The sequence below is a fragment of the Urocitellus parryii genome, chromosome 12, assembly GCF_045843805.1.
Source record: "Urocitellus parryii isolate mUroPar1 chromosome 12, mUroPar1.hap1, whole genome shotgun sequence".
In the NCBI taxonomy this organism is placed as follows: Eukaryota; Metazoa; Chordata; class Mammalia; order Rodentia; family Sciuridae; genus Urocitellus; species Urocitellus parryii.
The window spans coordinates 24,191,602-24,207,375 of NC_135542.1; the positions used below are offsets into that span (position 1 = coordinate 24,191,602).

General features: G+C 43.6%; 1 protein-coding gene across 1 annotated transcript in view; it reads right to left on the reverse strand.

Moving 5' to 3' along the window:
• LOC113178322 (uncharacterized) overlaps positions 1-4,917 on the reverse strand; it is a 51,993-nt gene extending 47,076 nt beyond the window's left edge. The window contains exon 1 of the mRNA XM_077791727.1: positions 4,771-4,917. Within this exon, the coding sequence (XP_077647853.1) occupies positions 4,771-4,917 (147 nt within the window). The remainder of the gene's footprint in view (positions 1-4,770) is intronic.
• Between the last annotated feature and the right edge of the window lie 10,857 nt (positions 4,918-15,774).

Below are 15,774 nucleotides of genomic sequence, written 5' to 3' on the forward strand. Positions count from 1 at the left end.
TGCAGGTCTTGCAGCTGCTGTCCTTCGGATTGCCAAAGGGGGCGGTCCTGGTCCCAGAACATGCTTCCATTGTGGTCAATCTGGTCATTTCAGACGTGAATGTCCCAAAAAAGACAATTTTACTGGACCTCCTCATGGTGGCCCTTTCAATGGCCCTCGTCAACCGGGGCTGTGTCCAAAATGCAAAAAAGGGAAGCATTGGGCAAAAGAGTATAGATCAGTGAGGGACATCCATGGACAGCCTATTTCCGCTGGGCCAAAAAACGGCGGACGGGGCCCCCTACCCCAGGGCCCACAAATATATGGGGCAGTGGAGAGTGTCACACCCAAACCCGAGACCTGGCCATCTCTACGCCATCCCATGAAACGCGGAGAGCCACTACAGGCGCCGCAGGATTGGACCTCTGTTCCACCTCCAGACTCGTATTAACACCTAAGATGGGAGTCCAATTGGTGGAAACTGAGTTTAAAGGGCCTTTACCACCTGGCACTGTAGGTTTGCTAATTGGACGTGCATCCTCTATCTTGCAAGGTCTTCATGTTTTTCCCGGAGTCATAAGCCCTGATGCTGTAGGGACAGTAAAGGTTATGGTGGAAGCTCCAAGGGGCATTGTGTCTATCTCTCCAGGGGATCAGATTGCTCAATTACTAATTTTGCCTAGCTTGCATAACCACTTCCCTGCTGACTCAAGGTCACGGACGGGAAATGAGATTGGTACCACCGGAGGGAATTGTGCCTATTTGTGACTGAATATGAGCAATCGCCCCACTTTGGAATTAAGCATAGAAGGTAAATCTATTGTGGGATTGCTGGATAGAGGAGCAGACCGTAGTATTATAGCCCTTAAGGACTGGTCTAAGGGATGGCCAGTGCAGACTTCTGATCAATCCCTAAGAGGACTTGGATATGCTCAAGCCCCTCAAATCAGCTGTAGACATCTATCTTGGAAGGACCTGGAAGGACATAATTGTACCTTTCAGCCTTATGTACTTGATTTACCTATTTCTTTATGGGGCCGTGATCTGATGAAAGACATGGGGTTCACTCTTAGTAATGACTATTCCCCAGTGTCTCAACAACTTATGCAAAATATGGGGTATAGGCCAGGTCTAGGACTAGGAAAACATCTACAGGGGCATAGGCATCCTGTACAAGGTCATCAAAAGCTTAACAGATTTGGTCTGGGTTTTTCCTAGGGGCCACTGGGGCTCAAATACCCATAACATGGCTCACCGAGGAGCCTGTTTGGGTGCCTCAGTGGCCTCTTCCCTCGGTTAAATTGGCAGCAGCCCATGACCTAGTTAGAGAACAACTTGACTTGGGTCACATCCAACCTTCTACTTCTCCATGGAATACTCCCATATTTGTTATTTGTTATTAAGAAAAAATCAGGAAAGTGGCGCCTGCTGCATGATCTAGGAGCAGTTAATGCTCAAATGCAACTTATGGGGCCCATTCAAAGAGGGCTGCCTCTGCTCTCCTCTGTTCCTCAGGGCTGTCATATTATTGCTATTGACATTAAAGACTGTTTCTTTTCTATTCCTTTGCATCCTTTGCATCCTAAAGACTCACAGCGTTTTGCCTTCACCCTTCCCTCGTGTAACCACGAGGAACCAGATCAAAGGTTTGAGTGGGTAGTGTTGCCGCAGGGCATGGCTAATAGTCCTACGATGTGTCAGATGTATGTGGGGAAGGCACTCGCACCTCTCAGACAAAAGTATTCCTCCATTAAGATCATTCATTATATGGATGATGTATTATTGGCCGCTAAATTAGAACAGACGGTTAATGAGGCCTATAAAGAACTAATAAAGTTGTTAGCTCAATATGGACTGCATATCGCACCTGAAAAGGTTCAAACGGGGGATTCTATTAAGTATTTGGGAGCGACAATTGGGTATGACAAGTTAAAACCACAAAAAATCACCATAAGAACTCAGGATCTCCAAACTCTAAATGATTTTCAAAAACTGCTGGGAGATATTAATTGGATAAGAGGATATTTACATATTCCTAATATTGTGCTCCAGCCTTTGTATGCTACTCTTAAGGGTGATCCAGATCTTGCTTCCCCTTGTAGCCTCACCAAAGAGGCTAGAGCGGCCCTTATGAAAGTAGAAGAAGCTATACAGCATGCCACTCTATGCAGGCTCCAGAGTGATAAACCTTTCCAGTTATGTGTGCTTGCCACTATGCGGCAGCCTACTGGAGTACTGTAGCAAGATGGGCCTTTACTATGGATCCACCCACATGTATCTCCAGGAAAATCCTTAGAATACTATCCTGATGCTGTTGCAGCGTTAGCACTTAAAGGGATTCAACAAAGCATTCAATTTTTCGGACAGTCACCTTCTTCTCTTCTCATACCCTACACTAAAGCTCAACTTAATGTTTTGTGTGCTACTCTAGACAACTGGGCTATTCTATGTTGCTTATTTCAAGGCAATATTGATAATCATTACCCTTCTCATCCATTACTCCATTTTGTTAAGGAACATCCCATCATTTTCCCTAAGGTAACTTCACCCAGTCCTATTCTGGGGGCTGTTAATATTTTTACTGACGGTTCCAAGTCTGGAATGGGAGCTTATGTAATTAATGATTCTCCCCCTGTCCAGCATCAATTTGCCCCTGGAAATCCACAATGAGTAGAGCTACAAATTGTTATTGAGGTTTTTAAACAGTGTTCTTTTCCTTTTAATCTCATTTCGGACTCCATCTATGTGGTACAAGCACTAAAAGTCCTGGAGGCCGTGGGAGCTATTAGTGATGCCCATAATGTATCTGCTTACTTTAATCAGCTTCAACAGCTTATCTGTAGCCGCACTGCTCCTTTTTATCCAATGCACATCCGGGCTCACACCTCTCTTCCTGGTCCGTTATCACAGGGTAATGCCTGTGCGGACTCAGCCACTAGAGGTCAGTTGATATGCTTGGCTTCCTCCTTAGAGGGGGCTAAATTGTTTCACCAGAACTTCCATGTTAATGCTTTAACGCTGCGCAGGCGTTTTTCCATTTCAAGAGCGGATGCTCGGCAGATAGTATTACAATGTCCTCATTGTGTCACATTTCTTCATCCCCCTAATTATGGAGTAAACCCACGGGGATTGAAGCCATTGGTTGTCTGGCAAATGGATGTGACACACATTCCTGACTTTGGTAACCTCAAGTATGTGCATGTTTCTGTTGATACATGCTCTGGAGTTATTCATGCTTCTGCTTTATTGGGAGAAAAGGCACGTAATGTTATTACTCATTGCCTAGAGGCATGGGCAGCATGGGGTGCTCCTACATCCCTTAAGACTGATAATGGACCTGCTTTTACTGGCAGACAATTTACATCCTTTTGTTCTACTATGGGAGTGCAACTTACTCATGGTCTGCCTTACAATCCTCAAGGACAAGGCATTGTTGAGCGTGCTCATCGCACCTTAAAGGAAACTTTACAAAAACAAAAAGGGGGAATAGGAGCTGAACACACTCCTAAAGAACGCCTGTCCTTAGCTCTCTTTACCATTAATTTTTTGAATTTGGATATTCATGGTCGCTCTGCGGCCGATAGACATGTGTCCCCTCAGCCCTCTGTGATTGGCTATGTTAAGTGGAAAGATGTTCTTACGGGCCAATGGAACGGCCCCAACCCCGTGCTGACATGGGCGCGAGGATCTGTATGTGTTTTTCCCCAGGATCGCATGGAACCCTTGTGGGTCCCTGAACGCCTGACAAGAAGAGTCTTGACATCAACCAGCCAGCAACAAGAGATACCACAGCAATCCTGTGATGAGGATCTTCATCCTGCTGAGTGCTCTGGCTGTGATGCTGATGCCGATGGCACAGGCGACACCGATGCAGTGGTGGGCAGTGGCACGGGCATGGCCAATGCCGATGCCGGTTCATGGTAATTCTAGTGTCCTCCCCACTCTTTTTTCTACCTCATGTGAGATGTCCACTCCCTGTGCCTCTCCTAGAGAGGACATGGAGAGCATTTTTAGTCAATCTCAAGTTAATCTCACAGGAGTTTTTTGCTTCAGCCTTGGGAACGCTAATTGCATTAGCCTTAAGACCAAAAATTTGACTAACTGGGAGGACCCATTGCGGTCCAGTCAGGTCTCAGGGAGCATTATCAGTGCCATACTGAGCCAAGTAGTTTCAGGGACCCCCGCAAATGACTCTGCTTTAAACATAACTACCTTGGCTATTATCTCCGAGGTGCTAATCCCAGTGCCTCCTTCTTCTAATAGTATCTATAATGCCACTCATTTCAAGGCCTCTCCTTACTGTACCCCTAATCTTGGTTTTCCCCCAACATTTACGTCTTGTCAGGATCATTCTTGGGAGAAACATCAAGTTGCTAAAGGTTTCTCCCTTTCCCCCTCTCTTAAGAGGTATGTTTATAACTTTCATAACAGTGCCAACTCCTCTACAGGAGTGGGTTGGTCCTGGTTTCAATGGCTGATTTCCAATGAAAAGGGGGCTTCAGCCAATATTTCTGCATTGGCTCAATTGCTAGGAGCCAAAAGTTGGTTGGCTAATGTTTCTGGCACTGTTAGGGAGAGTGAACGAGGTAATAGACTTACATCTGTTTCATTCAACGCTCTGTTATATAATGCCACATTGCCCCCTGCAATGGTCTGTGTCCAATCCCCGTTCCTGTTCCTTTTGGCTAATGACACCTCGTCAGGGATGCTGGATTTTTCTAATGTTACCTGTCTCTTATCTGAGTGTTGGAATGGTTCTTGGACTGTAGCAGTGGTTATGAAAATTCCAACTTTTGTCCCAATCCCGGTCACTGCGGATCCTGATAAATTCCCTATTGTTGAGTTACTTAGAGTCTGCAGAGATTTTGGAATCACAGCAGCTATAGTGACAGTCGTGGCGGTATCTGCTGCTGCAGCGGTTATGGCCGGAGTGGCCATGGCCAATCAAGTACAAACTGCTGCCACCATTAATCAAGTTGTTCAACAAACTTCCACCATACTTGAATCCCAAAACACAATTAATCAACATATTTTGTCAGGGATTTTAGCTGCCAACCAAAGAATAGATTTACTCCAAGCTCAGGTAGAAGAATTGGCTGACTTGGTGCTTTTGGGTTGTGTTGACCAACGTGCACATTTATGCATAACCTCTGTCAGATTTAATGATTCCAGGAATGCATCCCGCATCATTGGCGAATACCTGGCCGGGAATTGGTCCATGGCAGCGGAAGACATGATCCAGTCTCAACTAACCCAGATAGCTGTCTTGAACAGTACCCGTGTCGATCCCGTGACTTTGGGTCAATTCACCGATTGGATATCTTCTGCCTTTTCCTTTTTTAAAGAGTGGGTGGGGGTAGGCATTTTTGGTGCAATGTGTTGCTTCGGTATGTTCCTCTGTTTGTGGTTTCTCTGTCGCCTCAAGGCCCGCAATGCTCACGATAAGGCTATGATCATACAAGCTCTTGCAGCTTTAGAAAATGGCAACTCATCTCAAGTCTGGCTTGCGCATCTTAAACAGTAAATCTTTGACATGGTCGTTCCACCCCAAGTTATTATAACATTGCACTGGGATCGACATGTCCTTCCTGGCTATTCTCTTAGTGTTGGAAAGCCCTTGCACTCTGCCGGTCTTGCTGCCATTGCACGCAGATGGGTTTCCACACTAGTGCTTCTCTATCGCCTTAAAGTCCGTGCCTTTCTTTCAGGGTGCTGCCAACTTGTTTGTCGTTGTGTTTATAAACAGCCACAGTTCAACCTCAGCTATCCCCCTTCGTCCACCATCGTCACGATACAAGATGCAAGGCAAGGCACTGCACTTGAGTGATCCTTGAAGTGGACCTCAAGGAGAGCATGTCCTATTGCATGCGGGTTTGACGTCCTTCCTTACCCCACTTTATCCACGCCCCGCCCCACGAAAAAAGGCGTCGGCTGATATGGCCTCAGATCTGGGGAAGGGCCCTCCTTAGGGCTGAGCCATACTATGCAGCCACTTCTGTACAGTGGGATAGGACCTCTACTCTCGCCTGTATTGTTTTAAGAAAACTAAAGGGGGGAACTGTGGTGAGCCGCTTCTGCCGCTTCTGCAGACTATGGTCGCCATTACAAGATGCTGCTGGCTCCGCTGTGGTTTGTGACAAACAACTCCTTATTTGGGAGAGTTGGCGCATGGTTTTTCAACACCCTATGAGAAAGTGCCACTTGGCAGCTTCGCATTGGGGCTTGAGATGCCTTATTAAGGCTGGGAGGGGCATCTGGGATACATTAGAAGAAATATCAAGGACCTGAATAAACTGCTGAAAGAAGATTCCTGAGTTGCGTCTTCCTTGCGGGCAAGGGGTCGTGACACACCCCCTCTGACAAAGCCATGCTACAGAATATAGCCTCTAATTGTCAGATCTGTCAGCGGACCAACCCTCGTACTCCTTTAAGGCCTAAACCTTTCCCCTCCCACCAAGCTCGGGGACACACTCCTGCTGCCGACTGGGAGGTAGACTTCACCAACATGCCCACAGTACGGCGCAATAAATACCTCCTTGTCTTTGTGGACACTTTCTCTGTTTGGGTGGAGGCATTTCCCACTTCCAATAAAAAGGCTTCCACTGTAGCTTCAATCTTACTGGCAGACATCATCCCTAGGTTTGGTATGCCCACTTCCCTACAATCAGACAATGGCCCTGAGTTTATCTCTAGGATCACACAAAGGGTCTCTCAAGCCCTCTCCTTCAAGTGGCATTTCCACTGTCTATATTGCCCCCAGGCTTCAGGAAAAGTGGAAAGGGTAAATCGGACTCTAAAAGAAGTCCTTACCAAATGGAATTAAACTTAGACTGGGTCAAACTCCTTCCCTTGGCTTTGCTTCGAATCAGAGCTCTCCCTAAGAAACCATCCTTATTGTCTCCCTTTGAAATAATGTATGGAAGACCGCTCATACCCCCTGGGTTGGTTGTTTCACAAGGACCTCTCACCCGAGATTTGTCTTTGCCTCTCTTGTTTCATCTCTGCTCAGAACTCTGGAAATATCAGGACTGGCTTCTTCCGGACCCAGTCTCCTCTCCAAACACTCTTCCCTTAACACCTGGAAGTCTAGTCTATTATAATACCCCAGAGGAGAAAGGGCCTCTTACCCCAAAATGGGAAGGCCCCTATCCTGTCATTCTCTGTACCCCCACCACCGCCAAACTCTCCTTACCAGACAACCATATCACTCCCTGGATTCACATTTCTAGGTTGAAGCCATATTACCAGGAGGCCCCATCTGCTGACGACAGGACCACCCCAGAGGAACTCCAAGAAACACCTCCTGAACCTCCCCTTTACTCCTGCTCTCCACACCCATCTCACCCCTTTAAGTTGCGGCTCACACGGTGTTCCCCGCAGCCCAGTTCCTCTTAAAAAAGGCACAATGAATACTACAGAGCAATAGTAACAAAAACAGCATGGTACTGGTACCAAAACAGGGGGGTGGACCAATGGTATAGAATAGAGGACACAGTAACCAATCCACAAAACTACAACTATGTTATATTTGATAAAGGGGCTAAAAGCATGCAATGGAGGAAGGATAGCATCTTCAACAAATGGTGCTGGGAAAACTGGAAATCCATTTGCATCAAAATGAATCTGAATCCCTATCTCTCGCCATGCACAAAAGTTAACTCAAAATGGATCAAGGAGCTTGATATTAAATCAGAGACATGGCATCTGATAGAAGAAAAAGTTGGTTATGATCTACATACTGTGGGATCGGGCTCCAAATTCCTCAATAGGACACCCATAGAACAAGAGTTAACAACTAGAATCAACAAATGGGACTTACTCAAACTAAAAATTTTTTCTCAGCAAAAGAAACAATAAGAGAGATAAACAGGGAGCCTACATCCTGGGAACAAATCTTTACTCCACACACTTCAGATAGAGCCCTAATAACCAGAATATACAAAGAACTCAAAAAATTAGACAATAAGATAACAAATAATCCAATCAATAAATGGGCAAAGGACCTGAACAGACACTTCTCAGAGGACGACATACAATCAATCAGTAAGTACATGAAAAAATGCTCACCATCGCTAGCAGTCAGAGAAATGCAAATCAAAACTACCCTAAGATACCATCTCACTCCAGTAAGATTGGCAGCCATTAGGAAGTCAAACAACAATAAGTGCTGGAGAGGATGCGGGGAAAAGGGCACTCTTGTTCATTCCTGCTGGGACTGCAAATTGGTGCAGCCAATTTGGAAAGCAGTATGGAGATTTCTTGGAAAGCTGGGAATGGAACCACCATTTGACCCAGCTATTCCCCTTCTCGGTCTATTCCCTAAAGCCCTAATAAGAGCATGCTACAGGGACACTGCTACAACGATGTTCATAGCAGCACAATTCACGATAGCAAGATTGTGGAATCAGCCTAGATGCCCTTCAATAGATGAATGGATAAAAAAAATGTGGCATTTATACACAATGGAGTATTACTCTGCATTAAAAAATGACAAAATCATAGAATTTGGAGGGAAATGGATGGCATTAGAGCAGATTATGCTAAGAGAAGCTAGTCAATCTTTAAAAAACAAATACCAAATGACTCCTTTGATAAGGGGAGTAAACAAGGACAGGGTAGGGACGAAGAGCTTGAGAAGAAGATTTACATTAAACAGGGATGAGAGGTGGGAGGGAAAGGAAGTGAGAAGGGAAATCGCATGGAAATGGAAGGCGATCCTCAGGGTTATACAAAATGTCATATAAGAGGAAAGGAAGGGTAAGACAAGATAATACAAATGGAAGAAATGATTTACAGTAGAAGGGGTAAAGAGAGAAAAGGGGAGGGGAGGGGAGGGGAGGGGGGATAGTAGAGAATAGGACAGACAGCAGAATACATCAGACACTAGAAAGGCAATATGTCAATCAATGGAAGGGTAACTGATGTGACACAGCAATCTGTATACGGGGTAAAATTGGGAGTTCATAACCCATTTGAATCAAACTGTGAAATATGATGCATTAAGAACTATGTAATGTTTTGAACGACCAACAATAAAAAAATAAATAAAAAAATAAAAAAAAAGGCACAATGAACTTTCCCAACACCCCAGTCTTCTCTCTCTGCTTGTTTTTTGTGCTCTGCTTATTTTCTGTGCTCTGTCGGGACCGGTCTTTACCCTCCTCTCCTACCATGTATCTATTCACTCTTAGGGAATGATACTCAGAACACGGCATGCTGAAGGTCCGCGAAGTGGATGCAACTACTTGCTTCATCCACAACTGCACCTCTATTTCCCTAAAACTATCACCTTCCAGGACCTTCATCCCTGGTAGCTAGAACTGGCCTTTCATTTCCTTCCTTTTTGATCAAACCAAAGGCTATTGCCATTGGTGGCCTGAGATATATAATGGGTGCCCCTATTGGTCATGCAGGTTCCATGATGAATGTGGTAGCTATTCTTACCACTCACTTGGTTACCCTGTAGGATGGACTTCTAGTTACCTAAAATGGCATAAAGGCTCTTCATCAGATAACCATGGATGCTATACTTTAGATATACCTGACTCCAAGGCCAAACATTGGGAGTATGTTGAGTTTGCTGTCTATGCTCGGACAACCTCAGCCAGACCCACAGGGTGGATGACTGTCGGCCGCACCCTGATTATGCCACCTAAGGCAACCATCCAGGTAGTCGAACACATCAAGGAGTCAGAATCAAAACTTCGAGATCTTATCCATAGCCCATCCAAAGAGGATTCAGAGCCTTCAGCTCCCTCAGGCCTCCCTCCCACATGGCTCAATTTGCTACACCAAACTCTTCGATTATTAAACTCCACCCCTCTTTCTGTGCCTACTTCTCAGTGCTTTCTCTGTGCTTCACTTAGTCGTCCACTTCTAGCAGCAGTCCCATTAGCAGCAGGAAATATTTCAGCAAAAACCTACAATTTCTCTAAGAAAGGACAACCCCTACATGTGACACGTATCCCACTATGGGAAAGTAACTCCACCAATACTTCATTTCCTTTCATCTGTTTCCACCCGCCAACAATGAATCCTTTACCCATTTGTTCCTTGAGCTATAGCACCCCATCGAGCCCTGTGTTTATGCAACCTGGATATTTCCTCTGGTGTAACGGGTCTTTAAGTACCTCAACAATCAATGTCTCTGGCACCTGTTTCTTGGTTACTGTAGTTCCTCAGCTGTCTTTGTATACTCCTACCGAATTCCGACAGCTGGCCCTACCTTCCCGCACCTGTAGGGCAGTCTTTCTGCCGGTTCTGGTAGGCCTCACTTTAACAACATCAGTGGCGAGTCTCGGACTCTCTGGTGGAGCTCTAGGTCATGCTCTATGGGCATCCAATGACCTGCAACAAAAACTGCAGGAAACACTTGATACCACTGCTGAGTCTCTGGGCTCCTTGCAGGGGCAGGTTATTTCATTGGCAAAAGTGGCTTTACAGAACCGAAGAGGGATTGATCTTCTCACTACAGAAAAAGGGGGTACATGCCTGTTCCTCATAGAGGAATGTTGCTACTATGTTAATGAGTCTGGACTAATAAAAAAAATGTTGTTAAATTGCAGGAATTATCAACCCAATTGCTCAAACCCACCTCCCGTAATCCCATAAGGGGGTTCTTCCAATCCTCTGTTGCAACATACTGACTACCTCTCTTGGGGCCCCTAATTGGGATGCTCCTTTTCTGTGCTCTCTTGCCCTGCATAATGAAGTTCCTTCAAACCCAATTGCAGAAAATTTCTAATCAAACTTTCAACCAGCTTCTGCTTAGGCGCTACCAGCCTCTGATGACCAATGAACCCCCAAAATCTCCAAGAGAACAGTTCACTCAGTGCTGAAGCTCCCTACCAGGCACGATGGAATGCAACGGACATCAGACAGCTGGAGACAACGAGCCCAAAGAACCTCTTAATCTGCCATTCTGGATCCATAAGTCTTTATGTCCGTTTAAGCCTACTCATGGCCCTTGGCCTCTTCTCTGTCAGTCTCCCAACATGAAACTTCTGCCAAAAATTGACCTTTGCTATAATTTTTATCTTCATTCTGTTTTTATTTGCTCTGATCTTCTTCAGGTGCTGGTGACGCCATGTCCAGGCAATGCTTCCAGTATTTCCTAGAGTCTCTGTTACAGGATCAGTGGCTGATACCACCAATCTCCTCCATCCAGGACTGGTTCAATGCCATCGACGACGTGTGGCTTCAGGGAACTTTCATAGACTTCACCCCTACGGAAGTAGCTGTCTATAGCCACTGGGTTTTATTTCTGGCTGCCATGATATCCCCAGACCTGCCCCCCGAACATTCCTCCACTTCCCTTTCTAGGCCCTACGGCGCCCCCACCAAGCAGGTAGCAGCCAGATCTAAGGAAGCCCCAATTCCTAAGAAAACAAAAAGGGAGGAATGTTGGGAAAAGTATAAATGGCAGCCGTACCCCAGAGAAAAAAACCCAACATGGCGCCTAAGGACTTCTTTTTCCTACCTTCTTCTTCTCTGCAGTGGCGCGAAAAGTTCCCACCCTTGTGAATTCTCCCGCGGGCGCCAATTTCAAACCTCGCTGGTGGGGAACCTTAGCCCCAATGAGAACTAATTCCTGGGCGCGGGAACTGATATCTGGAAGAACTTGCCAAAAAACGGGTGGCCTGCCATTTATCTAAGCCCTACCATCTCCCCTTTAGTTCTATATAAGCACACAGCTTTTTGCAACAAAATTGGAATTCTCCCGGCGAAGTGTCTTTGCATGGGGGATTCTTTCAGAGGGCATGATAGCAGAAGAACCCATTTTTTCTGTGTCAGGTTGGAAGTTTAAATATGGTTTTTGGCAGAGCATTGGTTAAAATCTATTTAAAATGAGTATTGAAAAAGGCATTCTTATTACCAACTAGGCTGAAGTTTGTCCTTTTGGTATCCCATCCTCCTTCCAGTGACTTCCAATTGGATTCACCCAAAGGACAAAGAATTTGGTTGAAGGTGAATCTCAAGAGTTCTTTTAATTTGAATAGGCCTTAATGGTGCTCATTAACATATCTATCCATTAACCTTCAGGTGTGGTTAAATAAGATGTCCATTATACAGCTGCCTTGTCATTTTACTATCTATTTTATTTTATTTTTTCTCAATCAAGTTGAGCAAGAAACCTGTTTTGAGAATGTAAAGAGAGCTGGAAATTTGGGGTTTAATCTCAGACCTATAAAGAGCTTAACTATCAAATAGCCATTCAGGATTTGAGTTACTTCTTAGTCTACATTTAAAAAGCTCAAGAGGCATGAGGATGTTGAGTTCAAAACCAGCTTGAGCAAGTTAGTGAGGTTCTATGAAACTCAGTGAGACCTTGTCTCTACATAAATATATAGAAAAAGGTTGAGAATGTGGGTCAGTACATAAATTCCCCTGGGAATAATTCCTGGTCTAAAATAAATAAATATATGTACGACAACAATAAACACTTAGGAGGAACAAGTACAGGGGTCCCTAAAAAAGCCACAGCTTCTCTCACACAGGAACACAACTAATGAAGTTGGGGTCTTCTTCTGATGATTATCCCAGTCTTCACCACATATTCTGGGGACATGCTGAGATAATGGCACACAGATGCCCACATAGGAATTCAGCAAGGCCCTGAAAATACCATACAATTATGGAACAAAAGACTTGAGGTCTCAAATACTGATCTAAGCTCCACTATACTAGTCAGAGAAAACTAAAGGCTAAGCTGCCAAGGAGAGACCTTCTACCCACCAGACTCTGGAGACAATTATGAGGAGTTTCCAGCCAACATTGCCAATCCCACTGGCTTCAAACAGCCTCCCTACCCAGTCTCAAAATAAGAACACACACTTACCATTTCCTGGATTTCAGGATGCTTAGTGTTCCCCTTATATTTTTTTTCAGCTCCAGTGTAGCACAGAAACCTGGAAGCATAGAAATGGATTCAATGAATGGCAGACTCCAAAAACAAAAGGAATCCAACACTGTGGAAGTCTGCCCCCTCATCACTGGCTGTGTCTTGATTGGACAGTTCTCACCCAAGAGACAGATTGGAAAGGGCTTCAGGAACTTCCTCCAAAATTGAGGCTGGTAGTGACACCACTGGTAACTAATGACAAGTCTTACTTTTCCACATGTTGAAGTTTGAACATTAGAGAAGCATGTTCAGGCAAGCATACAAAGCAGGGTTTATTTACAAAAGAGTAACATAGACTTCTCCCACAAGGGAGAAGTGGGACATAGCTGGTATCAGGGTATCCCAAGAAGCAAGGTGTTCTACCCTTTTTATATATCCTAGGCTTCCTTTGTTCTCCTGCCTTTGCCCCCTTATCTTTCTCCTTCCTGAGAACATGTCTAGGCCCAAAAATGCTTGGTGGGATGGCCTAAAGTTGGGAAATAGGTGGGTTTAAGGGGGGAGGGCAGGATGGAGTACAAGGACACATTAACAATCTTATAGCTCTCTGTAGGGAGGGGAAATTCCTGGGCCAGGTTACCTTGGCAACAGGTTGGAGCAGGGGCAGTTTCCTGATAATATCCCTCAGGGGATAGTCTCCAACTTTGCAGATTCACTCAAAATTGGCTTCCTAGATTCAACCTGATTTGATTTACAGATCTACACTGTCTGTCTGTTTAATTCAGTAGGCCTACTCTTTGAGTGATAGTAAATTTCATCCATATCAGAATCAAATAAGGACACAAAGGCAGGTTTTTGTCTGTTCTGTTTTTGTTGATCAAACACTGGGGATCTAACACATGCAGGGGTGCATGCCTGTAATCCAAGCAACTGGAGAGGCTGAGGTAGGAGGACAGTGAGTTCAAAGCCAGCCTCAGCAATTGCAAGGCACTAAGAACCTCACTGAGATGATGTGTTTAAATAAAATAGAAATAGGGCTGTGAGTGTGGTCTCAGTGGTCATGTGCCCCTGAGTTCAATTGTCAGTAGAAAAAAAAAATACTGGAGATCATATCCATGGGTATTATTCACTACAAAGTCCCAGGACCACAGATGAAGGGATTGAAGGATTAATAGAAACATAGATAGAGTCCTGAGGAAGGGTCTCAAATTCTCCTCTGATGGCTTTTCAAGTAACTGATATTACAATATTACAGGCATGCTTCACAGCCTTGGAATCTTTTTATTTATTTTATTTTTAATTTATTTTATTTTATTATTTTTTTATTATTATTTTTTTGCTGTGAATTGCATTAAATGCCTCAGGATAAAATTATTTCATGGCAGAGTTTCCTCTCAATATTTAGATCTAGCCCAGACAGAAGTGCATTTATATAAAAGTTAAGTATCACAATTACTTTAAAATTTTATTTAATATTTCTGTTCTCTGGCCTTATGAGAAAAGAGCTTGAGACTTCAACTCATAAGTAATTCCCTGAGGCAGCATTGTCCCTACTCCTCTACAAAAAATGGGGCAAAAATAAAATTTTAAAGTTTCTAGTGTAATAAAATAAACAAGAGGTGAACAGTGCCAGGTCTCTAGATCTCTCAGTATTCCAGAACCCAGAGTATAAGGAATTAAACAATAAATTATTTACAATTTTGTCTTGAGCATAATAATAGAATTATGATGTCTGTTTTTTCTTTGGTGTGGGGTACTATGAGAATATTAGCACAAATCACAGGCATTATGTCTATATAGATTTTTTTCTATAATTCAATACAGCCCATCAACAGAGTCAACTTCAAATTTAAATGAAGAAAATTTTAATTATTATTTCCAGTGTCCAGCCCTAGCAGGAATCCAGGGGTCCTGAAGTATGACTAAAGTCCTAATAATACACATAGTGAAAGCCTATGACATAAAAGCCTACTACTCTGAACTGACTTTAAAATATATCTATACAAAATTTTACATTATTCTGTTTTCCCAAAGTAATTTTCTTTTTTTCACATGACCTTTTTAACTGCTTTTTGAAAGAGTTTCTTTGGTCCTTCATCAAATTTTGAATTCTTATCTCCTTATAATTTTTAATTAAAGAGCAGGCTCTGCACTTCAACTCATTTGCTATTACTATTAACTATGTGTTTCCTATTTTCATCATGAATTCCTGTGTAGGGCAAAGAAAGCTCTGTTAGTAAAAGGAATGTATGTTGGACAGGTTGTGACTTTAGAATGAGGGGCTTAGTGTTAATTGTTAACCTTTTCTCAGGAACCTTAATTTGCAATCTTTTCCCTGTGAATATCTTAAGAAATAAAACTATTGTTTGTATTGTCAGAGATACTAAAATACATCTCAGGACATATCTTATTTGTATCCTTAATCTCATTCTGGGAATTTTCCTGCAATCTCAGGCAACTTTTACTTTTATTATTGACTGTTGTTGTATGCCCTATTATCTATCTCATGAGTATCATAAACAAAACACTAAACATTACCCATGGTGGTGCAGCCCTGCCACAGAATCCCCCACACTATGACCATGTCAGACAGGAAGTGCAGGAACATCTTCACCACACTGTCTATAAGATACCAAGTATTTTCCACATAGAAACTAGCTGTTATCTTGTGATTGAATTGTGGCATCCAGTCAATAGTGAGTGGATTATTTATCTGTCATTGGATAACAAGTCATTCTAAAATGTATTCACTCACTGGACCCCTGAGCCAAATCTCAATCCCTATTTTGTATTTTATTTTGAGAAAGATTCTCACTGATTTGCTTAACACCTCATCTTTGCTGAAGCTAAAATTGAACTCATTATCCTCCTGCTTCAGCCTTCCAAGATACTGGGATTACAGGAGTGCACCATTGCACTCAGCTCTGTTCACATATTTAATGCCAGCATTCCCTCTT